The sequence below is a fragment of the Tinamus guttatus genome, unplaced genomic scaffold (assembly GCF_059628265.1).
Source record: "Tinamus guttatus ecotype Peru unplaced genomic scaffold, ASM5962826v1 Tinamus_guttatus_pri_ptg000073l, whole genome shotgun sequence".
NCBI classification, from domain to species: Eukaryota; Metazoa; Chordata; class Aves; order Tinamiformes; family Tinamidae; genus Tinamus; species Tinamus guttatus.
This window is the reverse complement of record NW_028288607.1, coordinates 837,970-854,999: the sequence shown is the minus strand read 5'-3', so window position 1 is coordinate 854,999 and position 17,030 is coordinate 837,970. Positions and strand designations below refer to the sequence as shown.

Sequence of the window (17,030 nt, the reverse complement as noted above, 5' to 3'; positions counted from 1 at the left end):
GTTGGACTAGGTGACCTCGAGAGGTCCCTTCCAACCTTCAGCACTCTGTGATTCTATGTTATATTACTGTATTACAGCTATATCATTATATTATTATAATATTATACACATTATTATACATATATTATATTGTTATATTACAATGTGCTTATAACTACAATTTTCAGGTTCTATACTGTCACATATAATCATCAAAGGATTGGAAAATGAGTTTTTCTTACTTGAAAATACATCCAAGATACTGTACCCATGTGATTTTTAAACACCTACTCCAGGCTACAGTTACAATGTGTCAGAAAGCAATTCCACTTGCAGTATTCTACTTTTGCATCTTGTATGTTTGTACATTACTCTTATTTTATACATAATAATAATAAAATTGGAGTTGCAACATCAAGCACCCAGGACTCTGGAGACTTCCCAAGGATGTTTTCTGTGCAACTCCACAGAAGCCTGACTTACAGTTACATGATCACATAATGTTTTTACCAAGGGAGAAGCTGAAAAGATGAAGTTGAGTATTAAATTATATCTATCCTCTGAAGTACTATATATTACATAGCCCGAGAGAAGAAAAACAACAAAATAATTTTATTTTGGTATGTTTTATTTTGGTAACTCCAAAAAGTGAATGCCACCAATTCATTAAAAAAAAAAAAAAAAATCCAAAGCCTCTATACGCCTCACGAATACTCAAAAGGTTACGGGAAACTCTGATGAATGCAGATGCAGTACTGAGGATCCGGGAATACACCCTTAGAAAAGTCAATTTGCTACTGTAGTGATGTCTAAGCAGCACTTCTGTAAAATGCTGAAAACATCCCAGGAGTTAAAGTTTTATCATACTGTTTTTGGTGTTCTAAGTATCATTGATAAAGATGCCAGAAAAACCTGGACCCATTTTTTAAACTTTTCCAATGTACGCATTTTAACTAGAGCAGTAGAGAAAACCCAGTTAGGGAACCACAGTACCTGACCCAGCACACAACAAATATTGCTGAATCCTCTACCACAAGCTATAACATGCACCGCCCCCCCCTTTTTTTTTTTCCTTCTCTCTCTCTCTCTCTCTCTCTCTCTCTCTCTCTCTCTCTCTCTCTTCTAAAAACACAAGTTCTACTATAATTGCACCTATTCTGGAGACACTATTTCTGGAGTCAATATTTGCCAGTCATGAAGATGCTAAAGCAACTCCAGATATTTCTTTCAGTATATTTTCCTTAAGTCAAATATCTCTATTTGCTGTGGCTTACAAAACAGAACCAAAGGTAGAGCTTTCAAATAGAGTTTTCAGAATAATATTCACACTGTGTCCAACTTCTAACTTGGACACCCCAGTCCTTTAGATCTAACTTTCCTCCTTTCCCTCTGGTAACACGGGGATGCCCATTTACCTGCCTTTCTCAGAATTTAACACTGAAAGTGTTTGCAGTGTTTGGAAAAAGCAGAGATGGCTCTCCACTTTTCTCAGTATGGTGTGCACAAGTTCCATAGGAAGCTCCATAGGAAGAATTCCAGCAGGCTGCTTCAATTCTTTCCTCCTCCTCCCTGTCCGTATATAACTTTGGACTGCCCTTCTCGTTTTCAGTTTTTCCTCCTTTTTCTGGCCAGCAGATCTCCGTCAGTAACAAAGCAAATCCTGTTCAGGAAGCACCTCGGAGAGAGACTGCAGGGCTGATGCTAACTGCACCCCCAGCCTTTGTCATGGTGTTTTTCCTGTCTGCAGCATTCTTGCAGATGGATCAAAATTTAAGGGCACACCAAGTCCTCTGTGATCTTCCATATTTTGTTTATGAAACTATTCAATAGAGTAGTCAGGCTGTGACACCTGTAGTCATAAAGTGTCCCATCCTTTGTTTTGGCAGCAGTCTCAGGTACTGTGCTAAGTCCCTGGAAATAACACTGATTTCTTGTCCATTTTCATGTTTAATTTAAGGCTGAGAACTGCTTTTAAAGGAAAGTTGCAATTTTGCAGTTTAGTCTTAGGCTCCCAAGGTAACACATTACCCCATTGCACTGCACGATACTAGAAAAAACAGCCCGCTAGATCATCGAGCTACCTAAACCGTGTGCCAGGCAGATGACCTGGTTCTGTAACAGGGCTGAGGCATGGCATTCCTGGGCCTATCTTTTCTTTCTGATTTCCACATAAGAGTGGAAAGTTTGATGACAATTATTTAAAATACATATGCACATATATTTCACCCTAGAGACTGAAATTACTACAAATTAACTAAATACAGCTTACTTGCCCATTACCACCAGAGGGCGGCCTTTCAACGCGGTATCATAATGAGAAAAACGGGGTACACGCCTGGGTGGAAGCAACTAAAAATACATTCCTTTGAAACAAAGCCACATTCTTTAAGGAGACAATAGCCTAAATCTCTCAAGTGCAAGCAGAATTATATTTAGAGGCATCGAAGTTGAACAACAAAGAGTAACTATTTTAAGAGAGTCAACACAATATGTGGCAGTCACGTAAACAGGATTGGAACCGAGAAACCTTCGGGATGTGTTTGTAACGTTCACACCTTGGCCGCCGCGGAGCCGGCCGGACCCTTCACGGAGTCTCCGTCAGGAGCGACCCCAGCGCTGGCAGCCGGGAACCGCGGGAAGCCCCGCGGAGCCGCCGGCAACGCCGCTCTGCGCACGGGAACACGGTGACCAGCAGCAGCCAGCGCGGATCCAGCAAGGCTAAGTCATGACGGACAGTCTAACTGCCTTCTGTAATAAAACAACCGGATTTGCGGCCAAGACGAGAGAAAAGACGTCATTTACCTCAACTGTAGCTAAGCTCTTGATAACATCTTCCAAAAATATTATTGTATCTAATTTAGGATGTTACAGTCCGGATAGGGTGACAGCTATGAGTTTAGTAAAAATTTTTAAACCAAGAGGAGAGCCAAGCACTGGAACAGACTACCCAGAGAGCTACACAGCCTCCATCCTGAGAGCAGGAGTTCGGAGCAGAAACCTCTGGAAGTCCCTTCAAACCCGAGTTTATCTAATTAGACACATGCTCAGATTCAGGCACATTGATAGTCTAGTATAGGTAAAAAGGACTTTCCAGGTAATCTCAAGCAAATTTTAGGTGAAAATGGTCCTTTTTATCTAGTCTAGTTTCAAATATCAGGTAAGCTGCTAAAGTATACAGAATTTTAAAAGATCTTTACGGAAGAATAATCCAACAGTCATTTTCTGCATCCGCTCAAGCTTTTGAAAGCGGAGCTGCCTCTTCTCTGTTCAAGCACCATGGTGTCAATAATGCAATCTAAAAAGACACTGCCCCATCAAAGACAAAGGCAGTATCTCTCTTTCACATCTTAAAGAACAACCACCACTTTTTGGAATCTCCTTTATTAACCAATACTTCCATTCTTGTAGCTGCCCCTCCTAAACCACAGTATGATTAACTGTGATCCCTTCAGATCTTCAATACTTGTTTAGTTGCACTTACATAAACTAACAATCTAGGCAATGTTCATTCTAGCTTTCTAGTAAGAAGAAACAACTTTTTATTTACCATTCCCCTTCCCAGATAGAGTCTTCCAGCTGACAAGAACTTTTTGTCCTCTTTGCTTCTGCTCTTCTATTCACCTCCTTACTGAGCTATTTCATTAAGGAAGCTTTTGACTCCAAATAAACTAGTAGCTTTAGTTCTGGTCTTAATTTCTGGCTCCTTAGTGGCTTAAGATATAGTTTGTCTCTTCCTTCCTTTTATAGCTACAGTCAAGGGTTGAACTGGGGCCAGGCAAAGTACTGGTATTCTTCCAAGCTCCTCACAAAGGAAAAAGCTCCCGTCCTATGCAAATAACGAGCACGGGGTTGCTCAGAGCAGACTGCGCAGATGGGGCCGCGCAGCTCCCCGCGCCGCAGCGGGGCCGGGCGCTCCGACGCTCCCACCGCCTCCCTGTGCTCGGCTCCGGGCGCTCAGGCTGAGCTGCTGCAGACGGACGGGCAGCCAGGCTGCTCCACCGCGCGGTGCAGCCAGGACGCCGCTGCCTCCGTGAGCACGGCTGCCACCGCGGCCAGGACGCCGCTGCCTCCGTGAGCACGGCTGCCACCGCACAGCGCGGCCAGGACGCCGCTGCCTCCGTGAGCACGGCTGCCACCGCGCAGCGCGGCCAGGACGCCGCTGCCTCCGTGAGCACGGCTGCCACCGCAACGGGTGACAGGGGAGCTCCCGCGCAACACGCTGCCCTCCCGGCACGCGAGGCCTCACCGCGCACGGATCGGTTCAGACCTGAGCCTTCGAGCCCCCACCAAAGTGGCAGTGGATGAGAGAAATCCCTTCATCTGTTCTGAAGAGCTACCTGTAACCTGCTAAACATAAAGGTGTCTCTGTGCTTTTCTCAGTGAGGCCCTCCCAAACCTGAGAACTAATAGTTGCATTATTCAAGAATAAATATTTCTATGATGGCAAGGAATCCTGCTAACCTAAAGGGACAGAACTAGAATGACACACTCCTCACTACATCTGCAGCCAACCCAAACCGGCCAAAGCTCTCTATTCTCCTGGAAGTCACCTGGAGAAGAAAACTGCTTAGAGGTAGAGAACATCCAAAGGGAAAGTCATTTAAAAAATCCCAGTCTTTTTCCACTGTGACATTTCTAATAAGTTTAGATAAATTAAAGAGACAACTAAAGCAACCTAGAAGGTAAAGTCATCTTTCAGAATTAGTAAATGTTTTCAAGTAAGGATAATATATCTGACACAAAGATGGAAAAAAACCCCCCACTTTTCCATACTTTTAAATTCTAAAATAAATTGCTTGTTTTTAGATTTATACATTGCTTGAATAAAATTTCACAACTGTCACGATCTCTTCTAGACATCAGAGATGAGTTCTGTACAAAAATTTCAAAGTCAATGCCAAATACACAAAAACAAAACATTTTACAGTCTTTTTTTTATGGCAGAAAGTTCTTTTATGTATTACTTTTTAAAATGTTTACTCTGAGACACATTTTTATTCTCTGCCATATAGCATAATTAAGCAGATTTTTAATATCAGTAAATATAAAGACAGGACTAGGTAAATACAGCATGTGAAATATTTCACTCTTATCAAATATCTATAGAGGAACACCAAATATAGAGCCCTCAAATACAGATTTTTTCAGGAATATTAATGCAACTATCTATCAGTTAACTAAAACTTTATTTTATTATTTTTATTTTACTATTCTTGAATTACTAACCAAACTTTTTATTAAATGGATTTAGACTATACACTGTATCTTAAAATAACGAACAACCTCAATTGAAGAAAGTTACACAAACTCATATATATATACGACCAAAAACATGTTTTGGTTATAGAAAGGAAGAGTTAGAACTACTAAACAGAATCAGAGGTAGAACAAATCATAGTATTTTAAGGCTAACTTTTTTCCTTAGCCCTCTTACATGAGATATTCAAGTAGTTTTAAAATTAGTAAGAGTGTCATTTACATCAAAAACACCTCTCTAGGCAGGTCCTTTGTGCTCAACTGCGCACCTGGGGCGTGAAAGTTAGAATTTTATTCTAAGACAGTTTATAACAACTTCATTACTACACTTTAGCTTCAAAACTTTTTTTTTTAATCTTCTGCTATGCAATCCTTGCTTTTTTTCATCCACTGCAACCTGAAAAAGCCTTGACTTACTACCCACATGCTACAATGCTGATTGCTTGGAAATCAGTACTGCTGGTACCCTCCCTATTCTTAATACTTTCACCTCAGATCCTACCCAGATCATTTTTAACAGCTTGAATTTGTTAAAATTAAAGGAAGAGCACAAATATTTTTATCACCTATGACATCCTACCATCTGGTTAGATATTTCTACATAAGAATGTGTGTCTACCTTAAATTAAATCATGGAGTTGTGAGGTTAGTAAGATACTATCTTATATCTGCCTGAAATGCAGGTAAATTTTCCCAACAGTAGGTTAGGGGTAAGAGGCTGGCCTCGCTTAAATCTTCGTAAAAAACAAACAAAACAAACAAACAACCTTCTACATTATATTCATCCTAGCTTTTAACATATTATATGAGTCACTTGTAACTAGAGACAAAACCCAAAGAATTTTGGGCCGCAGAAAACTACTTATCAGATCTGTCAAAGACAACACCAAATTAATTGAACGTGAAGTGACAAAATAAATAGTTTTAAAATTAAGAAAGAAAAAAAAATATATAGATGATTTAAAATAAAAATACTTCATAGAAATTTTATTTATTATGCTATGGCAAACCTTTGGGCAAGGATTTGACTTTAATTTTATGTAAAATTGTTTGTTAACCCAGACATTTCTCAGTGCTGACAAAAATAAACGTCTTTTGTTCTTTAACTTTATAAATATTACAGGAAAAGAACTTCAGCACTGCTGAGCATCTTCTCAAATAACAGGAATATGGAAAATTTCACCTGACGCTCAAGCTTTGACCTGAACGAACTCAAGTGATGCCAGTGTGTTGGAATGGTTCCTATGTGCAGAGCACTGATAAGAAGGGAACCAGATGGAGCACCTTATTTAGTAAGGCTCACACTAAGCGCATGGTCACTTCTAAGGACACAAGCTTTGAATTAGTAAACTTCTCACCACAACTTCAGCAGCAACTTATCTATCTATATGTTTATATTCATATATATACACACACATATAAACATATACCTGTATGCACACAAGTAAAAATATTCTCAAAACCAAACTGCTTTAAAGCAATCACTAAAAATAACAGATCACTCTTAATCAGTCACTGACATGCACAAAAGAGTGTTTCGTAGCTGTCTTCTACTTAGCTGAAATATTATTCATAAGTAATTGAATTTAAACATGTTCAGACATTTCAATTCAGGTATCTGCTAAACTAATTAGAATAAATCTTTGCCATACGAGGCAGTATATTCCGTTTAAACACCAATTAACTTTTCTTCCCAGGAGCTGGGAAGCCCAGGAGCTTCCCATTTGCTGTTCTTGTTTTTATGCAAAATATTAACACTAATAATAGCTTTCATATAAATTGTGTCCAAAATGTGTGGGAGTATGATAAAGATTTTAGTTATTGATTTCATTTTACCTGGGGATTTTTTGTTTGATCTTGACTGCATCAAGTAACACTGCCGTGGCAGCAAAGGTGAAGATGGCAAAGACATGGAGACTCCTTTGGCCAAGTTCATTCTGTAAATATCCTCAGAGATGGGCTGATTGCCAATGGGAAAATCGGCAGTGGCGCTGGATGTTGCAAGAGCCTGTAAGGCATTTTCTGGGCAGGAGTCACCTGCTAAAAATAAAATTTTGTCATCAGTTATGTGATATACCAAAAAAAAAAAAAAAAAACTGGAAATTACACAGAAATACAAATACTCAGGACAGAAGAATATACTTTTCCAGCAACAAGTTAGCCTGATCTTTCTTCCTACATGCCAATCATCCAGAATTCATTTCAGCTAAATGAAAAATATGTTTTCAAAATACACAGAAAAAATACATCACTCCCAGTAACAATTCAAAGACAGCAAAAATACATGTTAAGAGTGCTGAGTCTCTGTAGGCAGATGACAGTAACGGAGCTGAAAAACAAAGATTAACAACAAACTACAGCTTTTTAAATATCCAAATTAGGATAGTGCTTACTGAGTATTGGGAAGGAGGCAGTGACCTGAAGAATGTAATTAATCTGTACTGCAACCAGAAATATGTCTGAACCCAAAGTGCAGCTGAGAGGAACACACACAGAATAACACAGCAATTTCTTTTTCAAATCAAAATTCCTTGTATCGGGTATATTTACACACAGCAAATGAATACTTTTGTTAAACGGGGCAGTGCAGGATCTGCATTTCTTGTTCATTCTGTCATCATTAACAGCCTTCAATTTTTAACAAGTAATCTACTGCTGTCGACTACAGTCGATCTTAACTGCATAAACTGTACGTCCAGACTACCAGGACAAAACAAACACCAACAAAACCCAAACGAACAACACAACAACAAAAAACAAACCACCTAGCCTCTTGAGAAAGGGAGGAATACTTGGTTTAAACTCCTGGGAAATACAAAAGCAGTTTCACTGTTCACTAAGCTACCAGATACATACTGTACTTAAATACATGCAGTTAAAGTATAAAATTATAAAGTCTAACCATTTTTAGAGATTATAATTACATATCTGAGATTTTCAGAAATACCAAGATAACTAGATCAGTGTTCCCGTTTACTTTCCATGGAAACCCAGTGGCTAAGGGGCTTTTTTTTGTGTGTTCTTTCAGAAATGTTGTTCATACTCAAAGATCAATGTCAGCAATTATTTCAACTAAGCTTTGACGACAGCTGCTTTTAAACAGAGATTTAAGATTAGGTACATTCTTTTTTAATGCAATATAGCACACATGAGTTTGCTTCTTGAACTAGCTGAAGACCACACAAAGAAACCAGTTCTTATGTTCCACTTTTTTAATTTGCACACAGGCAAAGCTCAAGAAAGCAGTACGGTGTAACAGCTAACTACAATTAGAAAATATTGACATTGTTGCCAAGGTTTTTTTCTAGTTACATTGCCAGGGGCGCAGTTCGGACACTAAAACATTCCTGCTGGAATGTTTTAAGAGGGGAAAGAGACAAGAGAACCACAAACAAACGTTACCTCCTGCCCCTTCCTGGTTATTAAGCCCACCTAGGACTCCTCAGCTTCTGTTCCCTTCTCCTGTGAAGGGAGCAAACGTCCTCCTGCCTTACTGAACGACTTCTCACTTACCTTTGTCTATTATAACCTGAAAGATGATTTTACAAAAGAGCCTATGAAATTGTCATGGGGCTAAACTCCCTGCTGGAATAAAGCTACTAGTGTCAGCAAATTAGATGACTAGTTTACCTCCGACAATAACTTGAAAATTATTTATGCTTGTATGCAGGCCACACGGTCCTGGCAGGTTTTACAGCAGCACTCTGGTGTCTCAGCACCGCAGACTGTGGGGAGCGGTGCAAGATCAGCCCTTCAGAACTTGCTCTTAAGGGCAGTATGATTCAAAAAAATAACTCCCCAAATGCATGCTGTGGAAATTCTTCTTTCCAATCAGTAGTTCTCCTAACTTAGCAAGTTTTTGTTTACTGCCATTCACAAAACCATGCCATTAAGATACAATAGCTCTTTCACTAGTGCAAAACTTTGTACCTCAAGAAAATCCAAACATTCTGACCTTGGCCTGGGAAGACTTCATTTCTCCAGTGCTGTTGGGGAGCTATTGAGCACAAACCATCCTGAAAAAGCTCAAACTGTACTCCAACACCTCCCTGAAAGAAACGTTGACTAAAGACTGTGATACCTGATAAGGGCCAATGCCACATTTGTGGGCTAAGAAGAAAAAAATATATATATACATATATATATAAATCTGTAAGTTATAATAATATATAAAATACACACACCAGAAACAGACAGAAACCAACTTGTGCACCATGACCCTCTGAACATTGTCCCAGAAATAGCTTCAACTTGGGTACCACAAACCACACGGGGTGGTTTAGCTAACAGAGTGTAAATGAAGCCTTCAGCATTTGGATGCTAAAATCTTACACAGATTCAAGGGAGGTTCAAAGGGAAGCAAACTGCTGCTGATTAACTGAAAGCTACATGGAGCTCAGGAAGTCTCCAGAGGCCGTGGGAAGCTTGGCAGCTCATTTCCTTGCCTTCTCTCTTCCCTCTGCATCCTCTGCTTTCTGTTCTCCCCAGTTCTTGGAAGCAGCAGCCCGCGGGAGCAGATGATTTGATAACAGAGCCTGGGAGCCGTCACGGTAGGAGCTGGAGCACGCGGGAAGGGCAGAGCTCTGCGGCGCAGCCACCGCTGCTCTGCCTCCCGGCAGCGGCACGTGGAGCGGGGCCTGCCCGGCCGGAGGACAGCTGCCAAAGGACAATTTGTTGTAATAAAGCCCTAAATGTAATCAGCTGCCACACACTGATGCACGAAGAATACCAAGATTACTTGTTACTAACTCAATGGTTAGTCATTCAAAACATTTTAGCTACCATTATTTCAGAAAAATGCTTTTTTGTTGTTGTAAATGTGCACTGTATTTCTTGGTCTCTATGCCAATGTAAGCAGACAAACATCAGATATGGAATAGGAGAAAAATGCAAAATCTCTTTTTTATTAAAAATGTCAAACTAAAAAAAAAAAAAAAAAAAAAAGCTGCTGTGCAATGCCACATTTTATCCTTCGAATCCTCCGAACTGTACAACGTCCACTGCCAAGGAGCCTCTGGACAACAACGTTTCATAAACACCAATGCAAGAAACCAGAGGTCCTAGTCAGTGATCAAAGTAACCAGGGAAACAACTCGAAAGCTTTGTTTATTTATTTAACGACTTTGAATAAAGAAATCAAAACCCAATAACACCTACAGATGCAAAAATCAGATTAACAAGCTTCTTAAATACAAAAAGATAGGAGAATGGCTGATGAAAGTAGTAATTTAGGAGATATTAATACTCTTAACACAGAACTTGAGCTTTGCTTTAAGATTAAGCATTTGAGCTAATCCTTCTGTTATATAGAGAAGAGAAAGACATTACAGTCTATATATTAGTATTAAACAAAACACATCTAATTCTTCCTTCAATACAAGCTGTGAAGTTTAGAGTAAAAGTTTCAAGGTCCGAATGGATAATACTTGCCAATGTTGCTTCTACCTGAATTTATCTCCTCACTCCCTGGCATTTATTTCTGAACTCTAGATTACTTTTTCACACACAAAATAATACTGTTCTTATATAGTGCTAATCCAGGGAACAGCCAAGTTTTAAAGAAATCAGAGTGATAAATAAAGGTTACTGGGACCACTGAAGCAACTTCTATTTTAGTGTTTTTAAGTGTTTCATGGGCAGGGCTTTTGTTTTTTGCTTGGTTGTTTTTTTGGGAGGAGGGGAAGGGGTTGTTTGTGCTTCCCCTCCCCTTTTATACATCCATAGGAGAGGCCATTGGAGCCAGCTTCTGGGAAACAAAGTTATTTACTAATGTTAATGCTTAGTGCTCAGCAGAAGAGGAGCTCAAACTCTTAAATAACTAACAGATACACAAAAAGTGCAAAGCAATGCAGAACAGCCAAAAACAGCTTCATATTTTAAGCATGAAACAATGCATCTTCTGTTGCAAGATATTTTTAGAGTAACGACCAAAAGTCACAGTGAAGCTTGAAAGTATTCCAGCACAAGTTCGGTGTTCAAGCTGGTGGAGGTGGAGCTCACGTGCCAGAAAGTCCCTTTGCACTTAAAACTCAAAGCCTAACATCAGAGAGAGCTCAGCTAGAAAATGCCAATTGAATTTGCATACTTAGCTTTAAATTACAAGCTTATTTTATTTAAAGACTGCAGGTCTTTGAATTTGCCAGAAGGGTGGCTGAAGCTGTCACGTTATAAGTCTGTTACCTAAATACCAATGTTAATGAGAGAGAATGCAAGAAATGCAACTACACATTTTAACTAAAAATGTTCAGCTGAGATGCAAAACTTTATCACTACAGGCAAATAACTCCAAAAACATTTAACCTGAAAGAAGTGATTATGTAAGGATTTTAATAAATAATTAGGCCTTCTGATTGTCTAATGATTTTTCTTTTATTTTAAAGTAGAAATTTAGCTACCATTAACAAATGATTGGGTCAGTGAATTTAAGTGCATTTAAAGTGCTGCACTGGTACTGCGGGTCAAGCTTTTTACAGTGGTCTATGCTAAAATAAATTGGAATAAGAGAAAAGAAAAAACCCATGACAGTACATTTAAGAAGCTGAGATTACACTTACATTATTTTTGATTAGTAAAATAGCTTTCAATGAGTGTGTAACTTGTACTCTGATTTTTGATTGCTCATACAGCAAGTATAATTGCAGCTTCTTAATTACATCTGACCTCATGCAAATGAGCTCCCAAAATTTTCCAAATTCACAGTCTTCATGCCATTTGTGCATATTTATGAAGAGATTAGACATACAAACGTACCAAGAATGTGCCAGTCTACAATAAACAGACTGCAGAAATAAAAGCATCCATTCTATTCTTATCACTGAAAAACCTTTACGGATTCATATTTAGGTCAAAAACACCTATATAAAGATACTGGAACACACAGTGAAGAAGAAACAAACGGAGACTAAGTCTCAAAATAGTAATGTAAAAAGCACAAGCCTGATCTCCAGGAAAACTGAAACACATTCAAGAAAGATTTAATATATCTGGGACTTCCTGCCTTCTTCCCCCCAATTAAAAAAAAAATTGGGGCAAGCAGAGCGCCACTGTATTTACCTCGCCTACCCATAAACATTCAGGGCTTTTTATTTCCTCATCCAAAACAAGCACCCATCTCATCATTTCTCCCCCATTTCCCTACCCTTACAGCACTCTCATTTTTTAACTATATCTTTTCGTTGACACAGTTCTTTGCCCCTTGTTATTTGAGCACCATCTGAAAGTCAAAGCAGCCTTTAAACTGGAAAACAGAATAACCCCAACTACTTACCAAATTAATTTCTACAGAAATCAATACAGTTTCCATGCATGCAGTGTACTACATTTTACGTTAAACTTCTGATGGGATTTAGTGCAGGAACAACGCTGCAAACTAAGCACAATACTTCTATTATTCATGTTCCTTCAGGCCTGATAATGGGTCAACAGAACAACAATGCTCATATTACTAAAAAGCTAACTGAAATCACTGAGAGCATTCTGTAGAGATCTAACATAAGATTTTCTTTCTAAGTTGAAATCCATTACAAATATTTTATATCCAGTGACTTATTTAATGAAAAAATGCAGATACCCCGATGCAGGCATTTGCTGCCATTAAGACACTTTAAAAAAACAAATATATAAGTGTGTGTTACTAAATTACCAGTGATACAGAAAACCAATAGGAAATACTAATACCAACCTGTATCACTGGAGCACTTCTAAGAAACTATGGCTATGCAGAACTTCTGTAATTACGAATATTTTAGCAGAAGTATTTTAGCTTACATTCTCAAGCATACTAAATATACTCTAGATGCTATTAATTCATTGTGGCCATGGACGAGATGAATGTGTGCAGGTAACTCTAGAACTAATGTTAAAACAGGCTTTTTGACCTTGATTTCTTGAATTCTGACACTAAGATACAAAGTTTTTGTGCTACACTTTAAAAGGAGGAACTCTCTCCAAAGAGGCCGCAGTAGAGAATCTTACAATGGTGAAAACATCATCTGGCTATAGAGTCAATTTAGCTTTTGAAAAAACTCAAGGAATGAAACCGAAAACACAATGTGCAATGAACTATGAAAAGAACAAGGGAAATAGAGGAGAAAGAAATTCCGAAGAGCTAAAGGGGGCTGGAGGATGAGGGGGACAGAACCGTCCACACAAAAGTCCCAACTATTAGTGAAAGTTGTATCACGGGACTCATAGAAGACGTGTATCAGAACGAACTATTACTGAAGAGAGTGCAGGACCAAATCCTCCCATATGCTGCTAGCATGCTCCTAAGGGAGTGGTCTACACTGCCACTTTTTCCATCCAAAAGTGACATTGCATTTAATCATCTTCCATCCGATTAGGACAGAAGTTGATGTTTGTATAAATACCCTCTAACAGGCTACAAGGTAGCATGCAAGACAAGCTCTTTCCCAAAACATGATCTCTTAAGTTCTTCAGTCTCTTGTTTCAGGATACCACTGAACCTGAACATTTTAGAAAATGTATTTAACAAATACAAGTATAATTTCAAAAATGGTATGTTTGTCTTCAGCATCAGCCCTTATTTCAGGACAAGACAGCAAATCTTAACATTAGAATCCACACAAGCAATTTTTGCACTGATAAATTTTTGCTGTTCCTTGATCTTTTCACAGACTTTTCACTAACACTTGTGTCTGCAACTCAGGTATACTCCCCTCATTCGTATTCGCCCAGGTCCTGCAGGGCTAACACGCAAATCCAGCAGGATACAGCTAATACATAAACTGGAAGTTCTGTTCAGTAAAACAGGGTTCCTCACACTCAGCCTTCAAACCACAGCGCCTTCCAGGAGTTTCACTACGGACGAGTAAAACCACAGCCCAAAAGGGCTTCCGCCAGCCTGAGCAGCTGCAGCAGCCCAAGTCCTCGCCAGCCTGCTCCTGCTGCCAGCCTGCTCCCGCGCGAGCGAGGAGGGAGCGCCCCGGCGGGAGGGCTGAGGCGAGAGGGCTGAGGCGGGAGGGCGCGAGGGCCCCAAGCGGGAGGGCGCGAGGGCCCCAAGCGGGAGGGCCGAGGCGGGAGGGCGCGAGGCCAGGAGGGCCAAGGCCGCGAGGCCGTGAGGGCCCCACGGCAGCGCCGCTCCTCAGCGGCCGCCCTCGGCCTCCCGGGACGCCAAGGCCGGCTGCCGTCCGGGGAAGAGCGGCCGACCTCCCCGGCACGGCGGGCGAGCGCGCTCACCCCGGGATTCTGCAGCGGCAGCGTACGATATCGCAGCCCTTCACAGGGAAGTAGCGTCATAACTTACGAGAGGGAGCAGCTGAACAGCGGCGACTCCTGCGCTCCCTCCTACTCTAGTATTCACCCTACGGAAATCATTCACCAATTTTTCCCCAACGTTTTGTTTGCACAACATTCAATTCATACATGAAACAAGCACTTTGTGAAAACAAAACAAATACAGTTTTCAGAAGTATAGCAGCATTTTACTTCTACAAACAAGAGAAAACTCCTCCTGTTGCCTATCTTAATCCAGACAGAAGTGATGGAACCATTAAAAAACAAAACAAACACCCATACCCCACATACACATTTTTTTCCTGACCTAAAAAGACTTCACGCTTCAGGTTTTAATCAAAGCCTGGTCAACCCTCCGTTCCAAACCACCTTATTTTCATTTTGAGCCTAAACCAATTTCCATCTGATGTTTTTTAGAAAAATGCACCAATCAAAGCCTCACCACTGGAATCTTTAAGCCACTGTGTTTAAACAGCTCCAGCTGGTTGCTTCAAGCGAGCAGCACACAGAGATAGCCCAATGCCTTTCGTCTTGCTCCCAGATCACTTCTGGCATCTTTGATCTAGTGCTAATGTTTTGCTTTTCAGAATAGCTCTCATCACCCAATCATTCCAAAAGAAACTATACTAGAGAGGTGTAAGCTTCAGAAGATGGCAAGGATATTCCAAAGAACGCATCACCTGCCAGAGGAACACGGAACTGCCCTCTGCAAACACAACCTCAACATCCTCCGCGGAGGGCTCAGAACTCTACTGACCAGGTTAAAGAGTTGCATAGCAAGATATGCATTTGATTTGCTTGTTGAAGGAATTCTTTACTCTCCGCAAAATATATGTGTTTCCAGAGACCATAGTGCACTATATATGGACGATTTAAGATCTAACTCATGAGAAAAATCTTAAAAGTCAATCTACATTAATAGTGTAAAGTTAAAGGACTGCACTGTAAGGAAAAAGGCACCGATCACGCAGGTCCACTAGCCAGAGCTTCTGCACAGCCTGCACAGAGCAGCCGTGAACCCCTGGCACCTCTATGACTATTACTCCTTGTCAAAGGGAAAGTGGTCCTTATCTGATACTCCTTTGTCCATGAAAAGAGGAATATTAATTCTCAATTACCTCTTTTCCTGACGGACAATAAATAGTGCCTTACTAAGCTTATGTTTATCAGTAAAAAAAAAAAAAAAAAAAAAAAAAAACAAAAAAAAAACTTTATTTTCTGTTAAGTAAAAATAATTGATATTTTTATTTTCAAAAATCTGTATAGTTAAAGGAAAAACACAGAACTTGATAGGAGTAGATATCCAATTTAAAACTTTACAAGTTTCTTTTCAATAAGCTTTTTTCCATAAATACACAAAAAAACAAATTTTATCCCTCATATTACATGCAAACATTTTTTTTGCTAATAGAGTTGAGTAAGTAATTGTAAGTATATTTCTTTAGTTCAGAGCTCTGACTGTCTGGCCTTGCACTGCCAGAATGACACATGCAGCTGCTGCAAGCATCTCTGAGAAGAATGAAGCGCAGGCTGGTTCCAGCTGTCCCCTCCCTGGGGGAGCTCGGGAATGAGTCTACCGGACACGCGCTTCCCACTCTGCGGGAACGCATGCCAACAGTCCCGTCAAAACACGGGGAGGACCCGCGCCATACAGACCTCCCTGAGGCCAGAATTGACAGTACGAGTCACCCCCTGCCCTAAATAACACAATCAACTTAACTGAGTATATAGCGCACAATTCATCATCTACATTATAATAAAATATTTTATCAGTATTCATACCTGGTTCTTTCTTATTCCCTTTTCCACCTTCTCGGTTCTTTTTTAGAACTGCCTTTAACATTTTAAATGCTGCTCCTAAAAGATAAGAGAAAGAAACAAATTAAATGCAACATTAATAACAGCCATTCAGACAAAACCAAACAAAATACAGTGATACAAATGAAATATGCAAGTAATCAGCAGATTTTTTTTTTAGTAGTTATATTTATCTTCTACAAACAATGTAGCTCAGTTAAGCAAAGTCCCGAAGCACAAGGAATGTTTTAATACTTGAACTAAGTAATTAAAGTTCACAGTCTTCTATTAAAGAAAAATACTAGAGCATTCCCCACATTCCACATATAATTAAGGTTATAAAGCTAAACCTGTACAAGTTACTGTAAGAAACTCTGGTAAAAATAAAGGCCTGCATCTTAACCTCGGTTTACCAGCATAGCGAGGGTAGTGGGTAACGCGGTCAGAAACGCAGTACTAGCTGCCGATTCCGTGGCTTGCAAAAGCATAAAACACAGTTGACGGAGTTTGGTATTGCCCTGAGCTATGCACAACCCTGGAGAGCCGTGTACAAAGCAATTTCTATTTTTTTTTTTTTTAAACTTACATGCAACGCATAGTTTTTGGACAAAGAAAAAGCCACACATTCCCTAATAAGCACAGACATCACTGCCATGCACATTGTGCCCACGTATCTGTGTTTGTAAGCACATGCATTCACTCTCCCACTGCTCTGTACTCAGAGTCTCAAATTTAACAATCAG

At 39.9% G+C, this 17,030-nt stretch overlaps 1 protein-coding gene across 1 annotated transcript in view; it reads right to left on the bottom strand.

The window, feature by feature from the left end:
• The window catches only part of TANC1 (tetratricopeptide repeat, ankyrin repeat and coiled-coil containing 1), a 56,462-nt gene extending 40,119 nt beyond the window's left edge, over window positions 1–16,343 (bottom strand). The window contains exons 1-2 of the mRNA XM_010213277.2: window positions 16,273–16,343; window positions 7,072–7,275 (exon numbers count right to left, since the gene is read on the bottom strand). Coding sequence (XP_010211579.2) covers window positions 7,072–7,275; window positions 16,273–16,333 — 265 coding nt within the window. The 5' untranslated portion in view covers window positions 16,334–16,343. The remainder of the gene's footprint in view (window positions 1–7,071; window positions 7,276–16,272) is intronic.
• Between the last annotated feature and the right edge of the window lie 687 nt (window positions 16,344–17,030).